The 27,218-nt window shown below is 42.4% G+C and overlaps 2 protein-coding genes across 2 annotated transcripts in view; one reads left to right on the forward strand and one right to left on the reverse strand.

The window, feature by feature from the left end:
• Positions 1-11,034, reverse strand: part of ITK (IL2 inducible T cell kinase) — a 65,332-nt gene extending 54,298 nt beyond the window's left edge. The window contains exon 1 of the mRNA XM_044241064.1: positions 10,758-11,034. Coding sequence (XP_044096999.1) covers positions 10,758-10,895 — 138 coding nt within the window. The 5' untranslated portion in view covers positions 10,896-11,034. The remainder of the gene's footprint in view (positions 1-10,757) is intronic.
• Positions 11,035-24,158: 13,124 nt separating this feature from the next.
• Positions 24,159-26,983, forward strand: FAM71B (family with sequence similarity 71 member B). The gene is made up of 2 exons (XM_044241076.1): positions 24,159-24,779; positions 25,784-26,983. The coding sequence occupies exons 1-2, from the start codon at positions 24,159-24,161 to the stop codon at positions 26,981-26,983; spliced, it is 1,821 nt and encodes a 606-aa protein (XP_044097011.1).
• Positions 26,984-27,218: the final 235 nt, after the last annotated feature.

Consider the following 27,218-nt stretch of genomic DNA (forward strand, 5'->3'; position numbering starts at 1 on the left):
AGACTAGGTGTCTGTTATTTAAAAGCAAAGAATCTTGAAAGATGATTCATGTTGCTATTCCACGGATTCAGTGTCCAGTCTTCAGTTTACAACGTACCCACGAAATCTCCACCATTATGTGGTTCCACCAACTGGTCCCATATACTTAGTGCTGTTATTTAAATGGACTGATTTTTCACCTCAACAAATTTATTCTAAAAGGAATTTTTAAAGCACTACCATACATATAAAAATACTCTCTTCTAAAGTAAATTGTAATAAATATATAACTATTAAAACTATGTCGGGGCGCCTGGGTGGCTCAGTAGGTTAAAGCCTCTGCCTTCAGCTTGGGTCTTGGTCTCAGGGTCCTGAGATGGAGTCCTGCATTGGGTTCTTTGCTCAGCGGAGAGCCTGCTCCCAGTCCTTCACCCCCAACTCTCTACCTGCCTCTCTGCCTACTTGCGATCTCTCTGTCAAATAAATAAATAAAATCTTAAAAAAAAAAAAAAACTACGTCAAAATCAGATTTGTTCATGTACCATCTAATGTGCACCTCATGGTACCCCACTTTGGGAAACATGTAATTGGATCGCTGTACATGCACTTGGCCATGGTACAGGCTGTGAAGAGGGGTTGCATTGGTGTGAGGGCCTTCAGTCTGGCTTTCTGGGCCGCTGGCTTGTATCCCTATTTGTTGGTCCTTCCTATATTACCATTCTGGATATGCAGTCCCAGAATGCTATCCAAAGAAAGTGTCCACTAAGGGGTAGCCATTATGGTGATTAGCTAGTCTGGGAAACTCAACAGTGCTGAGGCTGATATGGCACCTTTCCCTGGCAGAGGTCACCCCGGGAGCAGAGCATCAGGTTTACAAGTTCATGAGTGCGCTCCAGTCAGCCCGCAGAGGCCAGGACCACCGAAGCACACTCTGCAAATTCACAGGAGACTGGCGACTTCACAGACTCACGGTGAGAAATAGAATGGCCAAGATGTTTGCATCAGTTTTGCAGAGAATTCTCACAGAAGGAGATTCCACTTGGGCGACCAAAGTGGTATCAGAAGAGCATGTGTTAGTGGGGTCAGAGCAGAGGGAATTACGCTAGCCCAAGGCAAGAGGCTGCTTTTACACTTATTACCACAACTGTGACCTTGGGCGAATTTCTTAACTTCTCTGAGTCTCAGTTGCTTTCTCTTTAAGACGGAATATTACTTTCATCTTCTTAAGGGAATTGTGAGGATTACTAGAGGAAAGTCGTAGGAATTTGTTCAGTCCTCTGCTTGCGGTGATGCAGGTTACTGTTGGTGGTGATAATGCTGTGCTGTCCTTCAGGTAAGCCCGGGGGTCCCCGCTTAGAACCTCCATTACACAGAGTTGGAAACTCACCAATGAAATCTTTGCCCCAGCTCTCTCCTCTCAGAAGCCATGGTTTCTATTACACGATGTCTAAGTCCAAACAAGCTTAGATTTGAAAATACCCACTGATGAACATTTAATATAGCTTTCAATATTTGTCCCAGATGTGTGGCCTGGGAAAACATAGCCTCTCTAAGCCTCTCCTTTCTCATCAACAAAATGGGGATCTTTGGCAGAGGAGGAAGCTTTTTGACACTCCTTAAATTCTGCTGCACAGGTGGGTGGGTTTATCTACATATATGTAAGACTGACTTTAAATCAAATCATCTTATCCATGTATAAAATATTATGGGGGCAACTGGGTGGCTCAGTGGGTTAAGCCTCTGCCTTCAGCTCAGGTCATGATCTCAAGGTCCTGGGATCGAGCCCCACATCGGGCTCTCTGCTTGGCAGGGAGCCTGCTTCCTCCTCTCTCTCTCTGCCTACTTGTGATCTCTGTCTGTCAAATAAATAAATAAAATCTTAAAAAAAATTATGTATCTTCCCTCTCTCTCACCATCACATTCAAAGCCTATAAAAATAGCACACTTGAAAATCACCACAACAATGGGATTCTTTCATTTTCGTGGGTTCCTGCTTAGAAACATAGTCTTCTCTAACGGTTCTGGTAACTTCTTGTGGCCCCATGCATTGCTTTAATTTCTGTAAGATGATATAGCAGCAAACAGTAGAGGCCATAAAATATCTAACCCTAAGACACAGTTATCCCATACACAGTACTAGATCATGAGGAGCTTATTTTAAAAAGGAGAAAGTTTTATGTTAGATTTAATACTATTTTTTAGTGTTCTCACCATACCAAGAAACAACCTGAATGTCAAAGAATAGAGGATAAGTTCATCAATTTATTCAGGTGTATGGAATAGATAAATATATCTCCAAAGTGAACTAATTTGATCACGACAAAAATCATACGTGTGAGGAAATGATTACTTTGGAGACTACATAGATATGTAGAAATGTCTCTATAAAAGAACAAACGAAGAAAGTACAATATAAAATTGTCATGCATTATGATTATAACTTAAAATTGATGTCCTCACAAGAGCAATGCTCATTTCCACAGGGACTGTAAATTGATGTCTTTAGACAAAAGAATCACATAGAACTCTTGAGTGTAATTTTATTAATTTTTAAAAATAGTGTGGGGATATGAACGTTTGCTGCTGTGCCTCTTGTGATTAATCAACATGGATCGAACCTGATTCTAACCTGTCCTCAGTCTTTGCTGCTAACGGCAGCTTGAGCTCAGTGCAGGTCCTGAGGTCCTCCGTGTTGGTACACCAAACACCTTTCCACCAAAACATGGAGTAGGCTGACTCCAGACAAAGTATCCCCAGAAGAGGGATGCTATAAGATGTCAGCAAGAAGTCCTGTCTTGAACTCTGTATGTTTAAGTCTCTGTTCCTCAAATAGGAAAAGCCTTTTCCTACCTCAGATTCTTTACACTGTCAGTATCCTCTGCCTGAAATGCTTTCCCCCATTTCTTCATGTCAGAGGATCTTTCTCACCCTTCAGGCCTTAGCCTGGGTATAAATTCTTTCCCTGGCCACCTTTTTTCACAACTCAGCTCCAGCTATGGCTTAGTCTTTCCATAGAACCTACCACTGTCTCTATACGTCCCATGTATTTACACACTTGCTTGTTGTCTGCCTTCTCCACGAGCACGCAAGCTGGTGAGGGCAGACACCTTTCCTCTGTATTTCCCACTGCACTCCCAGCACCTAGCCCAGATGCCAAGAAATGTTTGCTGAACAAATGAATGAGTGTTTATATACCAAAAAAGAAATGTTTCCTTGATTAAGTGTTAAGTTTAATAATAATAATAATAATAATAATAATATTGATACAAATAGATGTAGTTTGGAGGAGGAAGTCCTGTATGAATTTTCTATAATAAGAGGTATAATTTCTGTGACTTTTTAAATATGAAAAAAAAAAGGAAAATATAATGAGAAGCTTGCTTACAAATACCTTTATATTAGTAGGAATTATCTGACAATGTAAGACTTTGGATCAGGTTCTTATTTAATTAAAATACTGACAAATTTATTGAAATTTCAAGGACCTGAGCAGACACTGGATCTAAAAAGAGAAGTTTATGTGCATGGAAAACTGTTTCAGAGCTTCTGTTTCTGTCCCTGGATCACTTTAAGGGAAGACCTGCTGTGTCATGAGGTCAAATCCAGACTGACCTCTGAATGAAAATTAGATCCTGGAAGGTCTACTTTTTCAGTCGGCCTAATACCTCATGAAGTCGAAGAATTTATTACTAGTTGGTAAAGAAAATGGAGAGATGAAGATTTAATCTTTGATGTATGAAAACTTAAGAGATTTAAAATGATTTTCTCTGGGGTCCATTTCTGAGTTTGAAATGAAGATGTCCTGTTTTACGTGGACTTCATAACTCAAGAAACTGAGCTCTTGGGCTTTCCGGTTAAACCTTTCTTCCAGACTGACATTCCAGACATTTATAGTATTGCTCCATGGCCTATTTTTACTGCAAAGACTGGTTGACAGATACACCAGTCCCTGAGCAGTAGGAATCAAATTTAATTTTAATGTGGGAGTATTTGCCTCCAAAACAAAAACTCTCTATGTACTGGCTTTCTCCTTAAAAATCAACATCATGTCACAAAGGCAAAATCAATTCACAAAGAAGATCCATTAAGGCAGACGCTGAAACTGCATACGTTTTTGGCCTTGAGTGGCCTGACTTAAAAAGTACTTTGCTTTGGATCTTTACTTCCCTTGGCCTCAATGAACAAAGCCCACATTTTTTTTTTTTTAGCTCCCAGATGCTCTTCTGAATTCAATTTGACTTTTGTAACCTTTGTTCACTCCCTGGATGTTTACTGGCCCCTTTCTGTGCGCCCTGCACTGTTCTAGGTGTTGGTGATGCTGTGATGAGTAAGGTTCTCCAGGGGATACACAGACAGAAAATAAACAGGGAAGCACATCAATAAACAATTACTATATGGAGATGCTGATGTATTGAAGTATCTGTGTACTTAGAAAAGAAACAAAACAAAAGAAAATATTTAAACAGACAGAAAGAATCAAGCACCAGCCCTGCCAAAAGCCCGAGGGTGCTCCTGACCACAGGAAAAATGAATGCAAAACCCTGCACTTGCATACCCCACAGACTGAGCTCCCCCAGGTGTACCCCTCACTTGCCTTATTCTAGTTCTGGCCATGTCCAAAGGCCCTAGGGGGAGCATGAGCTTGGAGTGTCCAAGGCTCAAAAAGAAGGCAGATGTGGTAGAAGCCTGGTGGATCAAGAGAGTGCGGTGTGAAATGAAATTGGAAAGGCATGTAGGGACCCCCGGATGAAGAGTCTTGTAGGCTATAGCTGAAGATTTACTTAAATACTCTAAACAGCCTTGGGAGGCTTTAAAATCTGGAGTAAGCCCTGATTTGTCACTTTAAAAGTTCATTCTAGATATTGCATGGATAATAAATTGTATGGAACCTCAAGTGTCAGCAAAGTCCCAGCCAGAAGGCAACTCAATCATGTAGGAATGAGCGGGAGAGACTGTGACTGATGAAAGCTGCAAACAAAAATGCTCAGGTAGCTTTAAGAATATTATCAGCAAAGGGTTTAGCTGTAGAGGGGAAGGAAGGGTAAGACAGTGAGGAGGAACAAAGAGAACAGAATGCTTTGTTCTCCTAAAAAGAGGTAGGGGAGGAAGGCTGGCCCACCTGCTGGTTCCTACAGGTGCCTCTCTGACCCAACTCTTAATATTCCAACCTCCTGAAGCCTCTTCTTCCTCTTTCAAAGCTGGGCCATGAACTTCTACCTCCAGGGAGCCTTGTTTACTTACTCCTACACCAGAACTCTTCCCTTTGAAGTCCTAGATAACTTACTTTGTTCTCTGCTCTTTGGAATTGAACCTTGTTCTTCTAGGGGTTCATTTGTATAACTCTAACCTTTCCAATGGTATCTACCCCTCCTGTCCTTGCCCTTTCCCTCCTTTTCTTCCTTCCACAAATAATGAATGATGAGTAGTATTTGCTAGGCACTGTTATAGACACTGGTGAAGCCCTCTTTACCAAACTGGGTGATGGCCCTCGTAATGCTTATAATCTACAGGAGGGTGGTGGAATGACATTAGCACAATTATCACTTTAATAAATGGGTAATTGCAACTCTGGACATGTTCTGAAGAGAGGATATGTATGGCTAAGCATAGGATAACAGGAGCAGATGACCTAGTCCAGAGAAATCAGGGAAGGCTTCCCAAGCAAATGACATTCAAAATGCGGGCCTTAACATTGGAGGAAATCTAATGTAGTTGGATCCCAGATAGAGGGAAGAAAAGGAGACATGAGATGTTACGGAGGACGGCCTGTGATAGATTCTGGTGTCTGCTCTAGGTCTAAGGGGAGAAGCGCTACAGGGACATGTCCGCTTCCAGTAAGAATCATCAGGCCATGATCACAGTCACCATGTGCCATGCTGGCTGCTGTGTGGGGCATCAGGTTGTGGGGGCCTGGGGCAGAGTGGGCACAGGGATACCATTGGGAAGTGGTAGCAGTCCCAGGTGAGAGCAGCTAGCAGCTTTCATGGGGAAAGTGACCATAGAAAATGGAGAGAAGATTCTAGAGGAACTTTAGGAGACAAAGCTGGCCATGGCTCTCATTCCTTTTTGAACACATAGTGGGGCTCCCTGAAGCAATGAAGACAAAGATTTGTCCTGAAGTATGGGTGGAAATGATAGAGCTGACGACATGCTTTACTGCAGAAATCCCTTGCCCTGGCTTGCTGATCTTCTGGACTGCCCTCTCCACTGAGGACTTCAGAGCAAGAAGGCATTGTGCATGCTGCAGTGACCCGGAGGAGGTCCCAACTGCCCTGGGTCACTACTGCTAATAGTAATAAGTACCATTTATGGAGGGCGGGGGGCTGTGTAGACCTTAGAGACACATGGCAGTTATTTAAATTCTTCCAACACAAGTTATTGAAATTTTCTTTGCCTCCGTTACCTGCTCTGTAAATTAAGATACTACTACTTCCGAATTTAGAGGGTGGTGGTAAGGGTTAGATGAAAAAATCCACATTTCGCACAGTGACTGACACCTAGTAAGTGTGCAGTAAATATTAGCTACTATGATTATTGAAGTAATGGTAACCTCCCTCTCACTAAAAGAAACAAGATGAAGACGAAATGTTTAATCATTACAAAAAATGTAAATAGCTTTACGCAGAGTCATGCAGCCTTAAGCAACTTACTCAAAACTGTGGCTTATAAGTGGGGAAGTCTTTGACCCAGTATTACGTGACACCAGAAACTATGTTTTTGACGTGCAAGGAAAGCAAGGAAAAAGCAAGGGAAGGGGACGATCTTTAAGAAAGATGCATGTTCCTGGAGAGGTTTCTGCTGCTAGGTCGGACTGCAGGCTCCCGGGAAGAGCCTGTGCGGAGTGGAGACCCATGATCAGACACTGACTGGCACGGTGGCCTTGGCTGTGTATCCTGCCCCACATACATGGAATGTTTCCCACACACTTGTGAGCAGCACAGGCTTAATCTTAAAGGTGCAGAGACATTAAAACAGGGAAACCTTTGCAATTCTCCTGGAGTCCTTCCGAAGATGGAGGTGCTACCCATAGGGCCCAGCTTCTCACGTGCCTTTCTCATGAAATACTCAGCATCACCTGAGGTAGGTAGGATCGGGGTCCTCACTTCACAAAGAGTGAACAGAGGCTTAAAGAGGCTAAATACCTTGCCCGAGAGCCACATCCAGACGCTGATAGAGCCGGAATTTGAACCCAGTGCTAGCTGGCTCTACTGGCCTCATCAGTTGGTGCTGCTTGTCTCCATCGATGCTGCCCCCTCCATTCTGCACTTACTAGAAGGACCCAAGGCCCTCCATTTCTCTCTGACACCTGGAAAGGGTCTGTTCTCACTCATGTGCAGCCAGGCACGTTGCCCAGCTGGTGACCCCCCTCTCTGACATTATTTGTTTGTAAAGCGGCCCAGTGGTGTGTTGGTGTTGGCTTGCTGTGGCCCATGAGGGCTGAGGGTTAAATTTTGAGGAATTTTGGGAGCCAGGAGACATCACAACAGCAGTTTGAAATGGGCCATGATGGGAGTATTGACATGAGAAATCCGCCAACACTATGGATGGGGGCTCCCTGAGACTCCCCACTGCCACGGCCGGCACAGCGGTTTTAAACCGCTACCCACACACCATGGGGCCCCGATCTCACTGTCCTCTGCTAAAGAATGCCAGGCATCACGGGCCACTCTGCAAGGAAATTGGCAGGAACGAGGAGCTGTCTGCAAGCACACCGGCCAGTGAGCCACGACCTGCCAACTCCAGGCTTCCTTCTGGCCCCCTGCATCAGGGCCAAGGCCCTTCCCGGCTCCACTGAGGACACCCGCACATTTCACTACCTGGACCCAAATCCGTGTTAAAGTAAGAGGCTCCATCAGTATGAACGTGGATATTTAAGGATGGATATTTAAGGTTAGAAAATGGTATTTAGAGTTGGAAAAAGACTTACTGCATTTGCAGAAGGACAGACTTCTTTTTTCTGAAAAGGTGGGATTATTTTTAAACTGCAAGGAACAGCATTTTACAGATAAGAAGAGTGAAAAAGAAGCGGTGACCTCGAGAGGGCCGGTAGTTGGCTCAGCATCCTGCGTTTCATCCTGCATGCGTATCTCTCTCCGCAGACCTGCGTGTAGTCACCAAGTAGAAAGAATCCAGGCCCCCGATGTGAGCCTGACTTTGAAGACTACTTTGATGTTTTCCTTCATTTGAAAGTGAATGCATTATGCCACCCTGCTTGCTCCTTCGGAGACACGATGATGATACAAATAATGGCTAATTTTTACTAAGTAGCTGGACTTATGCTAAGCACTTCATCTATTAAGTTGAACTCTATGAAACTGCTAATCTTCGCCTTTTTGATCTACTGAGTAGTCATTTCAAGTAGTTCAGTCTAAATGCATTCTATCTGGTAATCTTTACCATATTCTCACGAAGTGAATACTATTATCACACCTACTTTACAGATGGTAGGACTATGGCTTTAATCTTTTTAAAATCGTTTCTTCCCACAAGTGTTATGCTATTGTTTTGTATAGGTGCACACTTGTGTGCAAATCAATGGCCCTAAACAATGGAACATACATAGAGCATGAATAGTAATAGCTCACATACCTGACTTTCTCAATGACCTTGGAAAAATTTCTAATGGATTTTTATAATATTTGAAGAAATGCTTTTATCAATGTTGTATAAGAATATAAACCATAGGCATTAGAAAACAAAAAAAAATGATGTTTGTACATGATATATCTGTTATATCCCATATGGAAATGTTAGGAACTACAGCTTATGGTTCCCCAGAATTAAGTGTTCTGGAATTTTTTTTTATAATAACTAAAGAATAAGTGAAGGGCACCTGGGTGGCTCAGTCTAGTTAAGTGTCTGCCTTTGACTCAGGTCATGATCCCAGTGTCCTGGGATTGAGCCCATATAGGGCTCCCTGCTCAGTGGGGAGTCTCCCTCTGCCCCTCCCCCTGCTTGTGCACTCTCTTTCTCTCTCTCTCTCTCACATAAATAAAATCTTAAAAATATAAATGAATAAGGCAGTGATTTTACACCATTGCCTATATGCAAATTATAATCAACAAAATTCAGAATCAAGACCATTTGGTTGTGTGATTATTTGCAAATAATATTGTACTGAATTCACCACCAAACAGCCCACAAACAGCAACGCTGTTCAAAAATAATCAGCACTAACCAAAGCTGACGATGCCTGGAAAACAAATGTCGGGAAAACAAATTGGAGAAAGCTGAAAAATGGGCTCTGGAAAAATAATTAAAAGAAATGACTGCTCTTTCAGTATGAAACAAGAAGTTCTAATGTCACAGTAAGAGAGAAAATTGACCGATGCCATGTGTTTTTTTCAGTTCTGTATGATGAATCCTCCGAGTTGACTGTTAGCCCAATGTTAACTTAGTCAATAAATATGTACCGAGTATCTAGCAAGGGGGCCCTGTCCGTAAGTAATCCCATATGCCTTCCGATTGATTATTGACTGTTACCAATGCGAATCTGCTGAAGATAAGCGCGCCTGAGCCTCTACAGAAGCAGCAGTCTGATTTCAGCTGCGGCATCCATAGGTTCCTTACCCAGCCTGACGTCCTTTGAGGCTTCATTTCACTGCACACGTCCAAGCCTGGCTCTCAAAAGATTCCAAATTCATGTCTATACCTATGAAATCAGATCCCAGCAAGGAATGGGGATGCCTTTGTCTCTAAGTCTCCACCAAGCCCCTAATGTTATTTCCCTTGCAGGAAAATATCAGTGAAAATGCTGCCTTCCCTCCCTAAGGATGGGGAAAAAATAATACAATGATAGAGTCAAAAGTCACACACACGCTTCAAAAACTGGCTGAGAAGGGCTCAACAGGTGCTAAAATGTTTAAAGAACAAAGGACTGTTATAGATAGTATTTTCAGATCTTTCATGTTGGAAAGAATCTGGAGCAAAAAGATACAGGCATTTATTTGCTCAGGCTCAGTCACCTAGAGAGTAGAGTTTGATCTAATAATGGTATTATTATCAGTGATAACAAAGCAACACGAGCAATCATAACAATATCACTAATGTGGAATATAAGAATATCTCTAGGCATATAAAGATGCTAAGTAGCTATAATCTTCTGACTAAGAACCACTGGTCTATACTGCACAACATCGTGACAGCCCCTGTCTCTTGTGAAGTTTTCCAAGGGATAAAAAAATTTACCATTGGACTTTGTAAATGTTAGATAACTAAATGCCCAGGGAATATTATTCCAAGATAGTAAGTGAGTAATGACCATTGGGACAAATAGAATTAAATTAATAAAAACATTACACTGAACTTATCACTTAACCATTGCAAGTATCAGTTTCCTCAACTTTAAATTAAGGAAGCTGAGCGAGATCATCCCTTAGGTCCCATTAAATGCTAATATTTTGCTAATCTATGTCCCATAAAATCTAGTATACTTCAGGTGAAATTCAAATTCTATCCAATCATAACATTTGTCACATAAAATATTATAATCTTATAATTAAACTTAAACTTGCAGGAAAAAACCACCAATGAATATTAAACTTATTCTTTTGCAGATGTTAGAACTAAAGTCGCCTTAATATAACCCCCCCACCTTTGGACATTTTTCCACCTTCTCTTCTGATGACTCTTACTGTACTTTTTAGGCTGATATTTAACAAGCATGTCTGTGGCCCCTTTGGCTTGATTTTATTCCATGTATATCTTCATAATTCAGTCCACTCTAAATTTAAAAAAAAATACTGTTTAAAAAAAGACAAGACAAAGTGCTCACATACCCCTTGACGATTCTCAAAGTATGCCAGGCTGGTTTTGGTTAAAACAAAGAAACGGACTTTAAAGTTTGAGGGAGAAGTTCTTCTCTTTTGTTGTGATTTCTTGATGAGCTGTTCTTCCAGGAGGATAAAGTTGTTCATGATCCAAGTCTTTGGAAGGGAGGCACCATGGGCATCACCCCGTGGCACCTCCAGTGGAAACGGCTCCGGCACGAGGAACGCGCTGGGGAGGCGGTTGATTTTCCGAGAGCTGTGAAAGGCCCCTTGCCTCCAGTGTTATCTTTTCATCAGTGTTCAGTCAACACTGTGGAGCTTCTCCTCTGATGTCAAAGGCTATAACCACATCCTTTCAAAATTCACAAAACTAAAAGGCATATGTAAAAACTATACACACCCTTTGCTGTACGGTTTGGAAATGATATTTGAAGAATCTTAGACTCAAAGTGGTAGGAAGCATTAGAGTTTAAGCTTTACAGTCCTTGGTTTAGCCTGGCTGACGGTTAAGGCATTCTTGCACGTGGGGTGGGATGACAGGCTGTGGAGCCAATGGGGATAGGCTGTGTGTTAGCTTCCTTCTGCTGCTGTAACAAATGATCACAAATTCAGTGGTTCACAATGTATTAATTTACAATTCTGTAGTTCAGAAGTCCAAAATGAGTCTCATCAGGCTAAAATCCAGGTTTCAGCAGGCCTGTGATCCTTTCTGGAGGGTCTTTAGGGTAGAATTTGTTTCCTTGCCCCTTCCGCTTCTAGGACCACCCGTATTCCTTGGCTTGGATCTCTTCCTCCATCTTCAAAGCCAACAATGACTGGTCAAGTTCTCTCACCTTATACCACCATAAGCAATTCTGTCTCCCTCTTCCAAATTTAAGGACCCTGGTGCTTACCCCTGGGTCTGCCAAGATAATCTAAAATAATCACCCTATTTTAAGGTCAGTTTACTGCAACCTTAATTCCATCTTCTACCTTAATTCCTCTTTGCCATGTAACCTAACACATTCACAGGTTCCAGAGATTGGGCATCGACATCTTTAGGGGATCCATTACTCTCTGTACCACAGTTTGAATTCTGGCTCCACCATCTAACTAGCTGGGAGACTCTAGGCAAATTCTCAAGAGCTCTGAGTCTCAGGTTTTTCATCTGTGAAAGGGGATAAGAGTGTCCCTATACAAGGCACCACAGGGCCGCTCTCTGGTTTCCTTGCCAGTCTCATTTCACAGCTTGCTCACCCATTCTCACTCCAGCCCTCAAGCATACCCCCAACATCTCTTCGAACATCTGCTCACATTGCCTTGAAACAGTTTCTCTGCCCTGCTTTGCCTGTTTTAACTCTAAATTATACTGCAGGTCTTAGCCTTCATGTCAGTTCCTCTGGGAAGCCTTCCTGGTGTCCTTAAGTCAAAATCGCCAATTATACGCAGATGAGCCCTTATAGCTTTCTCTTTATACCCATTATGACAGTTGTCACTGTACATTTTGGAGGGTGATTTTTGCATTACTGTTTCTCTTCCCCACTCTTCTAGAAACTCCATGATGGTAAAGACTATGTGTGGTTTTGCTCACTGTTATATATTCAGCAAGAATCACAATGCCTGGTACGTATAAAGGCATGTTAAAAAAAAAAATGTGTTGAATGAATAATCACCAAACTGGGTTAGACAGTTAAAAAAGACGATGATCATAAAACACTTCAGAGAAATATATTGAAGTTTATTGTTTTGTGAAGTTTAAATGAAAGCCCATAGGAGTTACAAATAGATGATTACCTTCTTACCCTAAAACTTAGTGGAAGAGCAGAAAACCAGTATGAATTCCATAAAAAACAAGGTGCATTTGGGCTTTGAGACAAAGAAACTTTTTTGGAATTCCATTTCTCTTACATATTAAGTTACTTCTCTTTGAGTAAGTTACTTACTCTCTCTGATCCCAAGTCTCCTTGTACCATCCTTTTGAGGCCTGAATTCCTAAACTCTGAATGGTGGGTGCTAGTCACATGTCTTGCCTTAGAAGTAGTATATTGTTGAAGTACAATATGGGAGTCTTACTTCTGGCATGAAGGAAATAACCAAGAAATCTCAGTGGAAGCAGAGATGGCATATACTGGACAGGGATAAATAATGAAACATTAAATGAAAATTATTCCATCATTTTTGCTGGATAAGAATGCAATTATCTAAAATTTTCCATTTGAATGTAAATTACCAGACTACAGCTTAATTTTGTTTCACATATTAGATGCCCTATATAGTCAAGACACTCAGGAGTGTGGAGAAGGGAGATAATTTACATGATTCCCTCTCCCACATTCTGAGGTTTTAAGATGTGTGTGGAAATACCTTTGCCCAAAAGATGTAGTATTTTTTTTAATCTCTCTCTCTCTCTAAATCTGGGCTCGAGGCAAGGAATGCTGTTTTCTCTAAACAGTTACTCTCCCTACTTCTTTCTGGGTAACTGACTTCCAAAAGGTTATCTGGGCCTAGGGCTTCCAGAATAAAGGCTACATTTTTCAGTCAGAAGACTATTTTTTAGCCAATGGAATATGGTAGATGTGATGAGCCCAATTTCCAGGGGATGTCCTTAGTGGCAGTCATCCTACTCTTTTCTTTCCTTCCTACTGACAAGAACGTGGATATGATGGTTGGAGCTGGAGCAGCTCTTTTATATCATGAGGTGAAAATTGCATGTTTAAGACAACAGAGGGTAAGGTAAAAGAGCTGTAGGTCATAATGAGCTTGGATCCTCTATGCCAGCATGGAATCACTTTTTTCTTTTTTAACATAAAGAGAAATAATACTACATTTTCTAAGCCTCTGTTATTTTGAAGTTCTGTCACTAACACCAAACCTAGTGTTAACTAATATAGTACTATATTTTAAAATAGACTGTAAATTTTTTTGAAAAGGGTAGATTTATACCTATTTGGTTCAGGTTGAAAGATTTACAGACTTCACAAAGTGTTCTCATCTGGGAAAGCAAAATATCATCAGTAACTATTGTAATACGTGCCTTTCATTTGCCAAGTCTTCATGAAGTGCAATCATAAGTAACTTTATTCTCTTTCTCATAATACCTTCAAGCTCATTCACTGGGATTTGTCTTTGTCCTCACCTAAATGTAACCCTAAAAGGCCTAATATTTTCTCATAGCTTTCAGAAAACATTCATAAAAATACACAATCCCTTTGTTATGTTATTTTTTGTTTTAAGATTTTATTTATTTGAGAAAGTGAAAGAGTGTGTTCAAGCAGGGGGAGGGGCAGAGGGAGAGAGAGAATCCCAAACAGACATGCTGAATACCCAGTGCAGAGCCTGATGCAGAGCTCCACCCCAGGTCACCCCAAGATCACGACCTGAGCCTAAACCAAGGGCTGGATGCTCGACCTCCTGAGCGACCCAGGTGTCCCCCTTTGTTTTAGTTTTAGAAAGTCCAATTCACTGGAGCTAAATTCAAGATAGAACAGTTTGGCAGTTTGGGCATCAAAAAGAATGGTAACCATGAAGAATAGAAGAACAGCCAAATGTTAAAATCATGAGTTTATAAGATGCTTAAAAAAAAAAAAATCTCGGGGCGCTTGGATGGGTCAGTGGGTTAGAGCCTCTGCTTCAGCTCAGGTCATAATCCCAGGGTCCTGGGATCCAACCCCACATCGGGCTCTCTGCTCAGGAGGGAGCCTGCTTCCCTTCCTCTCTCTGCCTGCCTCTCTGCCTACTTGTGATCTCTGTCAAATAAATAAATAAAAACCTTAAAAAAAAATCTCAACCTATTGATCACTTTTGGAGGATGCTGGAGAACCAAGGTATTGTTCTGAAAACCAGCAAACAAAGGGAAAGAATAAAACATGTCTTCTGCCTTTCTTGAAGAACCATATCTCAGTTTAGTATTCAAATATTTAATAAGGGAAGGTCTTTCTTTAGAGAAGAATATCAACTAATACATGAAGAAGGAGTGATAGAATACTGTCATAGTGCAATCTCAATGACACAATGGATTTAGCCAACAATCATCAGTGGTTGCTAAAATCATTATGTGAAAAGCCAGCAGGAAAATTTATAGTTTATACACTAGCTTGATAACACTGTAATGTACTGATAAATCTTAACACAACAGAGAGACAACTAGACATATTGTGTTTCCTGATGCAATGCAATAGGAAGTACACAAAACCACCTACACAGAAGTCTTACTCAAAAAAAAAAAAAAAAAAGTCAGACCCAAATCTCAAACCCCTAGATCTAAATCCAAGCTTGCAGGAAATATTGGAGATAAAGGAACATGACAAATGACACAGACAGATGCAACTGGACGAGTCCAGAATACACAAAACACTGAAGACAAGTGACCTTGTGTCTGCAACAAGTAAGACAGAGAAAGAACTTGTAGATTAAAAGACTTTAAGAAGCATATATCAAGCATGTGATGGTTTTGTTTGGATTTAGGTTCAAACAAACCAATTGTATAAAGTCATTTCCTTATTGTACAAAACAACAAGGAAATCTGAAATTGCAATTTGATGATTAATTATTAATTTTTAAGGTATGATAATGGTCCTGTTATGTTAAAAGTATCCTTATCTTGCACAGAAATATATTGAAATAATTATTTATAAAATAATAAGATGCTCAAGATTAGCTTTTTTACAACTTGGGGAAGGAGGAGAAATATGTAGGGGAAGAGATGAAAGATGTTTTGTCCATGAGTTGACAATTACTGAAACTGGGTGATGGGTAGGTGGGGATTCTTTATTCTATTCTCCTTATGTTGCGGCATGTTTGATAATTTCCATCATGAAATGTTAAAAAAAGAGAAAGCAAGACCAGTCCAGATCAGCATAATAATAAAAAATCCAAACATGTATTCAATTTAATGCTTTTCCTCAACCTAAGCATGAACCTGCTTCTGACTTAGAAGCATGGTGACTTTTCCACCATGTCCTAGCTCCTCCTCTTTCCCTTCCCATTAGCCTGGCTCTGGACCTACCTGTTTGTGCTCAGGCTGTGGGAGAGAAGGGAACAAGGCACAGCATTCAATGAGACTACCACTGTAATCTGGGGTCGATGCCCTCTGCATGTGGTGGATACGCAATTGTTGTTTTTTCTTCCATAGTAAAATTTGGTCATGTGTTTTGTTGTTGTCATTATTTTCAGAGGACTCTGACAACATTATTTTCAGAGGACTCTGACAGCAGTTCTCTTAATGTGAGAGATGCTACTTGGATTGGGCAATGAGCCCAACCCTCAACTCTTGGACATCTACTGCTGCAGCTTCAATGTACCTCCTGCTCCTTCCAGCTCTGCGGGGATCCCTTTCCCCATCTTGGTTGTCCTCTTGGGTGAATTTTCCTTGAAAATGAACTGCATGCCATTTATTCCTTCCATGACTCTACTGCAAGACTCAGGGACCCTTGCCCTGCAACTGATGGGTGCGCCATTTGTCCCAAGTACAGCTCTTCTCCCTCTTGAGACCAAATAAGCAGATCTTCCACAATCTTTCACCAGTACTTTTTCTCCAAGTGGGACTTAGACACCAGTCCTTAGGTCTCCTAAACTCTGTTAGATAAGTGTCAAGTTCAGTGAGTAGTCCCTTCAGGCCCCTGTCACTTGGCTTCTCATGGAGGCAAGCACCCACTTTCTTTCCCCCATGTGGGGCTGTGAGAGGAAATTTGTAGTGCACCAACGTCTCTTTCCCTTGACTTTTCAAGCCCTTGTTTTCTAAGGATGGGAGGTGGGCAAACGCTATTACTGGCAGAATCTGTTTTGTTTCTTAACTATGTCACAGATGATATAGTATTCTATTTTAGGATAGGAAGATTCTTGATTCCTTTAATTACAGTATTATAGACCTTTGTGGCCTCAGCTGAAACTGAGTTAGAAAACCTCACTGAACCCCTAACAAAGAAGATAACAATTCAGTCTGGCACTGCTGGATCCTGACATCAGAAATGTTCATTTTCACTTCTCAGATCTGTGTTGACTTCATGTAAGGCCCACTTTCCTTCATGGCCACACAATGGATGCCAGGAGTTATCAGTTGACTCGTTAACACTGGAACTGGGTTCTTTTCCCTAACAGTTCCAGCAAACCCTTCAGAACTATGGGTCATCCTCCTGGCTTGGGTGGCATGACCACAGGCACCTCCAGCATCACAGCCAAGGCAGTAGAATGTTCTGTTGCCTATTTCTAGGTCTGTACTCTCTCCTGGATTTGGGGGTGGTGTAAGGTCAGCCCTACCCAACCATGCATACGAAGAGCATGGGGGCGGGCAAGGAACGCCAGCGTGTTGCCACCAGAGAAAGTGGGATGGTTGTCAGTTCACCAATAAATGATCTGCCTTTACACTAACCTAAGGTCCATCTTTGTTGCTTTATCATTTGAGGTCCCACAGTTCCAGTCCTCTTTCCTGGTCTGAGGAATAACCATTCAGATAAGGGAAGATGCTTCTTATGTAACCACAGAGATTTCTTGTTTCCAGGCCAGAGATCCTTTAATGGTCCTCTTAGGATGTGGCCTCAAAGCTCTTTATATTTTCCCTGTCGTTCTCGTCTGAACTTGATCAGGTTTATTTATATCTGTTTAAAAATGATACCCAGAATATTCTGGTAATTACATAGCCTCTTCTGAAAAGCGTTTTTAAAACCTCACAAACCTTTATTCCTTCTAGAACTACTAATCCTACAGGGGGAAAAAAAAGAGCATGAGCACACAGCCATATATGCACAAAGTGTTCCCTGCGGTGTTTTTTGTAACAAGAATGGTCTATATTTGCCTCACTGAGAAACTTATTGAATAATCTATGGTGCGTCCATTTGACAGGACACTCTGAGACCGTGAAAATGAGTAAAATTAATCTATAATGTATCATTCTAAAAAAGTACTAGATATATTTAAGATAAAGGTGCAGACCAGTATGTATGGCATAATCCTGTTTTTACCTGGAAAACTTTTGTGTTTATATTAATGTGTGTGTGTGTATGTATACCCACAGGGCGATGTCAGGGAATTTACATATCAATCATTCCAGTAAATGGAATTAAAAGGGTAGAAAGATGTTTCACTTTTCAATTTATATAAATAAAAAATGACATTAAAGAAGAATTCCTTTCTACTTTCCAATTTAAAATAAGATAAAACTATGCCCTTTGTCAGAAATCTTTGGTTTAATTAGCAGAAGACAGAGATAACAGATGGCCAGAAAGCTTAGAGCTAATTTTCTGAAATAGATATATATTTCTGGTTCTAACAGTAAAATACATCCTCGCTGGAAAAGGCAAACCAGCAAATAGACAAAATTCTTCTAGTGTCACCCCTCAGAGATAATCAATTTAATACTGATTGTACATTCACCCAGGGCTTTTTAGGGTTAAATTAAGTATTTCATTGTAATAATTATCTTATCCTAGCTGTTGAATCAGCTACCTGTATGCAGTGTCTAATCTTCATCTTTAGTATTTGTGTGTATATTTAATGGCAAGCTTCCTTAGTATCACATCAAAGAGAGAAATATATAAGCCAAGGGAGGCCATCTCCCAGCTTATTAACATAGCAAGATTGGAAGCTGAGAGGGAAATAGTCTCGAAACAAAACGAGGGCAAAATTTTTGGCTCAACGGGGGACTACACGTGGCTGTGCAGGACAAAAGAAGGAAGGAAGCAACAAGAAAGTAGAAAGGGAAGAGAGAGTGACAGGAGTTGAATCATAATGTTGAGAAATGAAATTATTTAGATCACCTGTCTGGCTTTTTTTTTTTTTTTCCAATTTATTTATTTTCAGAAAAACAGTATTCATTATTTTTTCACCATGTCTGGCTTCTTTTATACCTACCAGCTCATTTTCTTTTTAAACCCAAGGCAGAAGCAAACTGATTTGCATCCTGCCCCTCAGGGGAAGAGTCAAGGTGACTGCAGTCTTGATCCACGGCCAGAGGTAGACAAAGCAGGTTGGCTTCCTGAAGTCCTAGGTGTCTAAAGCTAACCACAGCTCATCCCACGCCACCTTGCTTAGCAGCATTGACATAAAAGTACTGGGGATTGTATTTTAGGCCAGGGGATTTACCCCACAGATACATACTGTGTACTGTATGGAAATCTCCCCACCCTCACATCCTGCCCTAGCTCACAATGCCCTCTCAGGTGGCATATTCATTAAAAATGCTATATATAGCGTCTGCTTGCCTTGGCTTTCAAAATAACAGACGGGGGAACAAAAGTTATTGACTGAAACCTCTTCCCATGATATATATGTAGACTTCAACCACTTATAGTCCTGCATGTCTACATATACGCAGTATATCATATATTGTGTTTTTACTTCTTATGTCTCTTTAATCTTAGGCCAATTAAAATATATATGGAAAATTGTGCTTAGAATTGCGGCTTTGGCAAGTTTTTTTTTTTTTTTTAAGATTTTTTTTTATTTATTTGAGACAAACAGAGACAGAGCACAAGCGGTGGGTTGATGGGGCTGGAGAGAGAAGCAGACTTCCTGCTGAGCTGGGAGCCGAGATGAGGCTCCTTCCTAGGACCTGAAGACATGACCTGAGTCGAAGGCAGATGCCCAATCATCCAAGCCACCCAGGTGCCCTGGCAGTTTTTCATACAAAATAATTACTGTTGGTTTTAATATCGGGATGGGTGCTACTAGGCTCACCATTCATTTAACTCATTCACTATTACCCTAGTATATATTTAATTGCCTTCCTGTTTTATTCCCTGTTTCTACCCTGTGTTCTCCTCCCAGATCGTGTGCTTTCTGAAATTAAGGTCATGGCACACACATACTTCACTATTTTCCTTGTTAAGAAGAATTACCCATGGGTGCCTGTGTAGCTCAGCCGCTTAAGCATCTGTCTCCTGCTCAGGTCTTGATCCCTGGGGACATGGGATGAAGTCCCACATTGTCAGGCTCCCTGCTTGGCAGGGAGCTTGCTTCTCCTTCTCCCTCTGCCCTTCCCCCCAGCTTGGGCTCTCTCTCTCCCTCTCTCGCTCTTGTCTCTCTCTCAAATAAATAAAATCTTTAAAAAATAAGAATAAAAATAAAAAAAAATAAAAATTACCCAAAACTTGTAAATAAAACATTTGAAAGGCAGGCAACATGTACTTTTGGTGCCATAGTAAAGGATTCCTTAACATGCTAGCCCAAGGATTATTTAATTGTCTAAGAGAAGGAAGTAAAACCATGGAATTGTATCAGTAAGACTTAAGTATTGCTATCTATTATTTTTAGCAGCTTTTTTGAGATACATTTCACATACCATAAAATCCATCCATTGAAACTGTATAGTTCAGTGGTTTTTAGTGTATTCAGACTTTGTAGCTATCATAATGTAATTTGAGAACATTTTTGGTCCCTAAGAATGCTATCAACTATTGATTCAAGTATCAGAGTCTGTGAAGTTCTGTAATGACTTACAGAGTTTTGTTTAGAAGAGATGCAAATGATTTCTGCCTTAAAAAGAAAAGATAACCCCAAAGGTTAAGATTTTATTGTCTTGTAGAGATTTAACCAGTTCAGTAACTAACTTGGCTACATCCACCTGACATTCTTTCTCCAATGCCAATGGCTATTCCTCCGATTCTCTTTGGAACTAGTTTTCCCATCCTGCTGGTTCCCTCATTGGTAGGTTAATTAAATCTTTGAGGTGTTTCTCTATACTTGTATGAGAGTCATGTTTAATAATTTTTGAGACTTACCTTTGATAACCTGAATGCTCTTAGCACAATAATGGGCAATGGAATGGCCAACTGGTAAACATATCCTGACTTATTGATCTCTATTTTTTTGATAGGAGATGTGTCAGACTTTTAAAGGTTGGGAAGAGAGAATAAATTTTGGAAAGGTCTTCAAGAGAAATCAGAAAACAAATTTTGAATGATATTTTATGTTTTGGTTCTCAAATTCTGAAATTTTGGGCTACAGAGAGTTACCTTTGAATGAAGCTATATATTTCTTTCTATATCAAGGCCTGAATCAATGAATGGTTTAAGAATAGAGCTTTACTGACATAACGTTTTTATAGCTCTGTAAGTCTTAGAATATTATCTATTTCTGTAAAAGTAGTATATGCAACAAATCAAAATCTGAAAGGTATAAAAGAGAGTGCCCTGGAGAGCTAGGTCTCCATCCCACCATTTCCCCCAGCCAACAAGTTGCCCCAAGGTCGTACCTGTTACCAGTTTCTTGTCTATCTTTGCACACATATGTACACACACACAAACATGATTTTAAGATTTTTGATTCAAAAACATATGGCATACCATATATGCCATTTTGCAACTTGCTGTTTTTCAATCTACTAACATCTATTGAAAGTTGTTTGACACCAGGATACATAATAGTTGCCTCAATTAAAACACATCTAGCAACTGATCATTTTTGACTTCTTGAACTGCTACCACACTCCTCTTACCATCATCATCATCATCTCTTGCAGGAGCCTCCCAGTCTCCACTTCTGTCCCCCTGCACCTCTGTAATCTCTCTTCAACATGATGGCAAGAATGATCTTCTCTCTACAGCATCATCACCCCTTTAGAGCAAAGCCAAAGACCTCACAGTTCTACAAGGCCTGTCCAACACCATCTGCTCCCCCACTGTCACCACAGTTGCTTCTTGGTCTCAACTCCAACCACTTTCTTTTATTCCACTCTTGTCACCATCATCACGGCCCCCTTGGTGTTCCACTAACACACCAGCAATGCTCCTACCTCAGAGTCTCGGCTCTTGCCATTCCTTCTGATTGAGAGGCTACACCCTTAGATGTCTGTACAGCTTCCTCCTTGACCTCCTTTAGGCCTTTGCTCAAATATTGTATCTCACTGAGCTTTTCTTGATCACCACCTCCTGCTCCCCCTTCCCTGAGCATGCTCCCATCCAGTGTTCCTACTTTATCTTTCTTCACAGCACTTACCATCAATGGGCCTGCCAACTATTTTACTCATGTATTATCTATATACAAGCTCTGTGAGAGCCAGGGTGTTTGTCTGCTTTGTCCACTGCTGTACTCTTAGCACCTAGAACAGGGCCTGGCACAAAGTAGGCACTTAATAATATTCATTAAGTGGAGGTATCGATGCTGCACAGTATTCATATATGTGTGTTCTATTTATGTGATTGAGTCTGGTGTAGTTTAACCACTGCCATAAGTGGGGACTTCCATGTGCTTTTGATCTCTTGTGACTTTGAAGAAGTTGTTTAACTTCTTTTAGACTTGATTTGCTCCTTTATAAAACACGGATAGTAGTTGTACATATAATTCATAAATCTGTTGTGAGGATTAAATTTTTAAAGGAATGTGAAGTGGCTAGTAACATGGCTGGCTTGTAAGTTCTTAAAAATGATTGTGTTTTCTCTCATTATCAGTCATTCATCAGAAATAAACTTATGGGACTATGTGGTTGGCTATAATATAGAAAAAAACAACTTCTTATTTTTAAACCTGAGAGTGTTAACTTTTAGTGATTGTCTCCTTATTATAGAATATAAGCCACTTTCTTCTTTTTTTTTTTTTTTGAGAAGTCACTTAACACCTTTAGGAAAAAAATGTTTAGTTCTTCAGAAGTAAAAACCTTTATCTTTGCAATTCCATTTTCTAGTTGGTCACCAAATTCATACTTGCTCAATCAATTTTGTGGAATAAACAAATAGAAGAATTAATCTCAGTGGCCAAAAGCAAGTTCCTATTTATTGGAAAGCGACAATGTAGCAGGTACTGTGGTAGGCACTAGGGATATAAAAAGAACATTTTTATAACCTGGGTGGCTCATTTGGTTGGGAGTCCAACTCTTGATCTCAGCTCAGGTCTTGATCTTAGGGTTGTGAGTTCAGGCCCTGTATTGGGCTCCTGCTAGGCAAGGAGCCTACTTAAAATAAATAAGTAAAGTTTTAAAACAGAACATTTTTTTTTAAAAGATTTTATTTATTTATTCGACAGAGAGAGATCACAAGTAGGCAGAGAGGCAGGCAGAAAGAGAGAGAGAGAGGAGGAAGCAGGCTCCCCACCTAGCAGAGAGCCCGATGCGGGACTCGATCCCAGGACCGCGAGATCATGACCCGAGCCGAAGGCAGCGGCTTAACCCACTTGTTGAGATTTATTTCAAGACCTCCACCCGGTAATTTTTTTTAAGGTTTTATTTATTTATTTATTTTTATTAACATATAATGTATTATCAGCCCCAGGGGTACAGGTCTGTGAATTGCAAGGTTTCACACTTCACAGCATTCACTATAGCACATACCCACCACCTGGTAATTGTTGAGCTGGAGGGGGGCACATTTTATTTTAGAAGTAGTCTTCTAACTGGGGGAGGGGGTATTCGGATTCATCACCTGTGTAAAGTAAAAAAAAAAAAACAAAAAACAAACAAACAAACAAAACAAAAAACAACGCCAGAAAGATGTCTTTGCCATAATTTCTCTGAAGAGCTTTTCAAAGAAGTGAACCATCAGTGGTTTATCAGGTAGACATCAAGAGTGAAGCAGCAGGCGTACCAGTGCAGGAAATCCTATGGTGATTCAAGACTTGTATGAATTCCTGTGGTTCCCAGTAAGTCCCCACGCATATTGCTAACTGCAAACGATTCCATATTTGGTGCAGAATGAGTCTAATGGTGAGCCATGAACTTTGAGGCAGAGAAAAATCCTGATCTGAGTCACAAGACCTGGACCAGGTCTGCGTTCTGACCCTGACCAAGATAATCCTGAGCCTTAGTTCATCATCATAAAATTACGGTTTTAAGATTTCATCTCCTTCATACTAGAAAATGGGTGAGAGAAGCCTCCCTACCCTGGAAACCACTGTACAAATGGAGCTCTGGTTCTAACAGGTAGCAAAACCCCCTTGGGGCTATTTACTCAGCAACTCCTTCTGAGAGCCTTTGAGCACATGCTCTATGCCAGGGCAAGGAGAAAGGCAGTCCCAACAGGATCCCTGCCCTTAGCAAGCCCACAATCCGCTTGGAGGATTGGATCCCTAGGACATAATGTAGCGGATGCAAAAATACACTTGCAGGAAGATGATCATTATAGGGATCTCTGTAACAACGACAAAACTGAAAGCAACCCAGATATTTACAAAAGCAGATGGTTTCATACATATGCATCCTAACATCTTGATTGAAAGAATATGCAGCCTCCCTACACCTCCACCCTGTGGGAGTCAGTCTTTGTCCCCGGAGTCGGGGAGGGGAGGTGGCCCTTAGCTTGGGGAGAGACTGGTGACCCTGCCCCCAGGGGGTGGCTGCTTGGAGGCTGGGACAAAGGGATGTGTGATGGGGACAGGTCACAAAGGACTGTGGAGGATAAATGAGGTGGTGAGAGGAGATTTAGGCAGAGCCCTGCAGGGAGATGGGCAGTTGCCTTCACTCCCTCTCTCTCTCAAGGACTCGATTTGTGGCTGGTGGAGCTGTCTCAAATGAAGAGAACAATGAGCAGCGAATGTTTGTTACCTTACTACACGGCCCACAGCTACCGTTCAATGGGCGTGTTCAATACCTCCATGGGGGACCTGCAACGACAGCTGTACAAGGGAGGAGAGTATGACATTTTCAAATATGCTCCAATGTTTGAAAGTGACTTTATTCAGATCAGCAAAAAAGGAGAGGTGATCGACGTGCACAACCGTGTCCGAATGGTGACCGTGGGCATCGCGTCCACCAGCCCCATCCTCCCGCTACCTGATGTCATGCTGCTGGCTCGACCAACAAAAATCTGTGAAGAGCATGTCAGACACGCCCAGACCACCAAGGGGAGAGGTCGCAAGCCCACGAAGACCCTAGAGCTCACCAGGCTGCTTCCCCTCAAGTTTGTCAAGATCTCCATTCACGATCGGGAGAAACAGCAGCTGCGCTTGAAGCTTGCCACCGGCCGCACTTTCTACCTGCAGCTGTGTCCCTCTTCAGATGCACGAGAAGACCTCTTTTGCTACTGGGAAAAACTTGTCTATCTCCTGCGACCACCAGTGGATAGCTGCAGCAGTACCCCGACGCTGCACACGGCGGAAGCAGTTCCCCTAGAGGATGACAAGGGCCTAATGGTAAGCATCAACAGAGACTCAAGAGAATGGGGCAGGGTGCTTTGGGAGCACAGCTCAAAGTTGGTCCTACAGAAGCTCAGGTGCTCTCTGAGGCTCACCTGGAAAATGCACTCCACTTGAGTAGGCTCAGAGCCAAATATGCCCCCACTAGGGCATTTAACATCTCAGGGAGTTTCCGAGTGCTTCTCCCACTTGTTCCACAAGGCTGAATTTCAGAGAGACGTCGCAGACCAGCTGTTCTGGTCTCATACCCACGGTTGTAACCCCTTCCCTCCAAATGGGCATCCTGCTGGCCCAGGCTCTTCTCCAATGCTTACTCCAACCCAGTTAGTCTCAGCAGCTGTGGAACATTATTAGCAATTAGGGAGCCATTCCTTCACTCTGTATCCCTGTGACTACCGTGTGCTGATTAAAATCCGGACCACCCATGTATGTGTGCACACCCACGATTTTCGCAGTCACCCAAATGCAAATTGTGTGGATCCCTTGACCCAGCATTCCTACTTCTAGGAATCTGTTCAGCAGAGATGCAAACAAGTGTATAAAAGACAAATATAGGGGCACCTGGGTGGCTCAGTGGGTTAAGCCTCTGCCTTTAGCTTGGGTTATGATCCCAAGGTCCTGGGATCCAGCCCCGCATCCGGCTCTCTGCTCAGTAGGGAGCCTGCTTCCCTCCCTCTCTCTGCCTGCCTCTCTGTCTACCTGTGATCTCTCTCTGTCAAATAAAGAAAAAAAAAAAAAAAGACAAGTATATGAGGATGGGAGTTATATCAGTGCTTTCCCTGGTGCTGGGATTATTAAGGAAAAAGCAAGTGACCATTTGACAGCGGTGCTGTAGATGGGATCTTGCCTCAAGTGGGAGCATAGATTCAATCATTTGGAAGGTCCTGCCGCTTAGAAGCCCTTGAGTAGCTCAGCTTCAGGTCCACGCTGAGAAAGGAGCAGACAGTTCTAGGCTCAGTTTATCATCTCTCTCTTACCTGTTTCTTCTCCCCTTGGCACAGACCACAGAGCACCATAGAGAAGGGGATCGGGATGAGTTCAGGCTTCACAAGCCTCCTCGCGAGGTGTCCAGAGCCACCTCCTCGGGGTACGCTGGGGGAGAAGGACTCCATCACGCGCGCAGCCGAATGCCGGGCTCCCCTGCAGTGGCGAGGGCTGCCGGGACCGCCGAAGGGGCAGCCGCCAGGGCAGCCGGGAGCATGGCGGGGGCGGCCACGAGCGCTACCTCGGGCTTGGCCATGGCTGGGGCAAAAACGAGCTCTTCGTCAGATGCGCTGAGCTTAGCAGCCACCAAGACTTCGAGCACAGGCCAGGTAAGCACGGCCCTGTCTGGAGCCACCAGCAGAAGTCCGGGAGAAAGTGGATCCAACAAGGCCATTGCAGGGGCTCTCAGTATATCCTCAGAGAGTACGAACGTGGCATTGGGGGCTGCAAGCACGTCCTCGGCAGGTGCCTCGGCCCCAACGACGGGGCCTACCAGCCTCTCCCCAGGGAGCAGCCTGAACGTGGTGTTTGCAGGCGCATTGACGACGGGCGCACCTGCTGCAGAGAAAGCCGCCGCCTGCTCAGCGGTAGGACCCCTTGTCTCCACCTTGCAGAGTGAAGGCTACATGAGTGAGAGGGATGGAAGCCAGAAGGTCTCCCTGCCTCGTGCTGAACCCCGGAAGGAAAAAAAAGAACGAAGAGAAAAGAAAGACAGGACATCCGGGAGGAAAAGTTCCCGTCACCACAGGACCAGGGAAAGTCACCACAGGACAGGAGGGGACAAGTCCACCCGGAGATCATCCTCCCACCGGTCCTTATCCGGCGACGACAAAAGAGAGGACAAAAAGGAAAAAGGGAAGACCCATGGAAGAAGCAAAGGACACAGCTCTCACAAGGGTGGCGGCCACAGCGCCGGGGCAAAGGAGTCAAGGACAGCTCACAAATTGGGGAAGATCAAATCCATAACCAGTTCAGGCACAGTGAGTAAGAAATCCAGTAAAATCGGCTCTTTCCTCAAGAACTTGAAAGTCATTCCTGGCTCAAAAACTGTGGTCAGGTCACACGATAGAGGGCTAGACTTCGTGGCTAAGACAGTAGAGAAGCGCAACATAGAGGCCAAGTTAGAGAAGGCCCCGGGCAGCAAAGATCTGGAGATCTCTGGTACCATGACATCTGAGACAATGGAGACCATAGTCATTGAAGCTAAATCCGTTTAAATAGGAGCCCGGGCAGGAAGCTCGCAGTGGAGATCCAGCCTCAGGGAAGTATCCCTAGAGAGTCCATTTTTGCTTTCTCTAATAAAGGAAATCATGCAACCCCAAAAGAAATGCTGTCTCGTTTGAATAGTCTATATCTCCTAGCCTGCTAGTGACCTCACAGTGGCTCCTGTGATGTGACCCAGGCTGCAGCCTGAGACCCCAGCCTCCAGTCAAACAGAACCTCACCTTCCAC

Source organism: Neovison vison, chromosome 1 (assembly GCF_020171115.1).
Source record: "Neovison vison isolate M4711 chromosome 1, ASM_NN_V1, whole genome shotgun sequence".
Taxonomy (NCBI): Eukaryota; Metazoa; Chordata; class Mammalia; order Carnivora; family Mustelidae; genus Neogale; species Neogale vison.

Bases quoted from the DNA above. Each gene is read 5' to 3' on its own strand.
- FAM71B (XM_044241076.1), top strand. From the start codon at position 24,159: ATGAAGAGAACAATGAGCAGCGAATGTTTGTTACCTTACTACACGGCC. The intron at 24,780-25,783 runs GTAAGCATCAAC...CCCTTGGCACAG, and splicing joins AGGATGACAAGGGCCTAATG to ACCACAGAGCACCATAGAGA.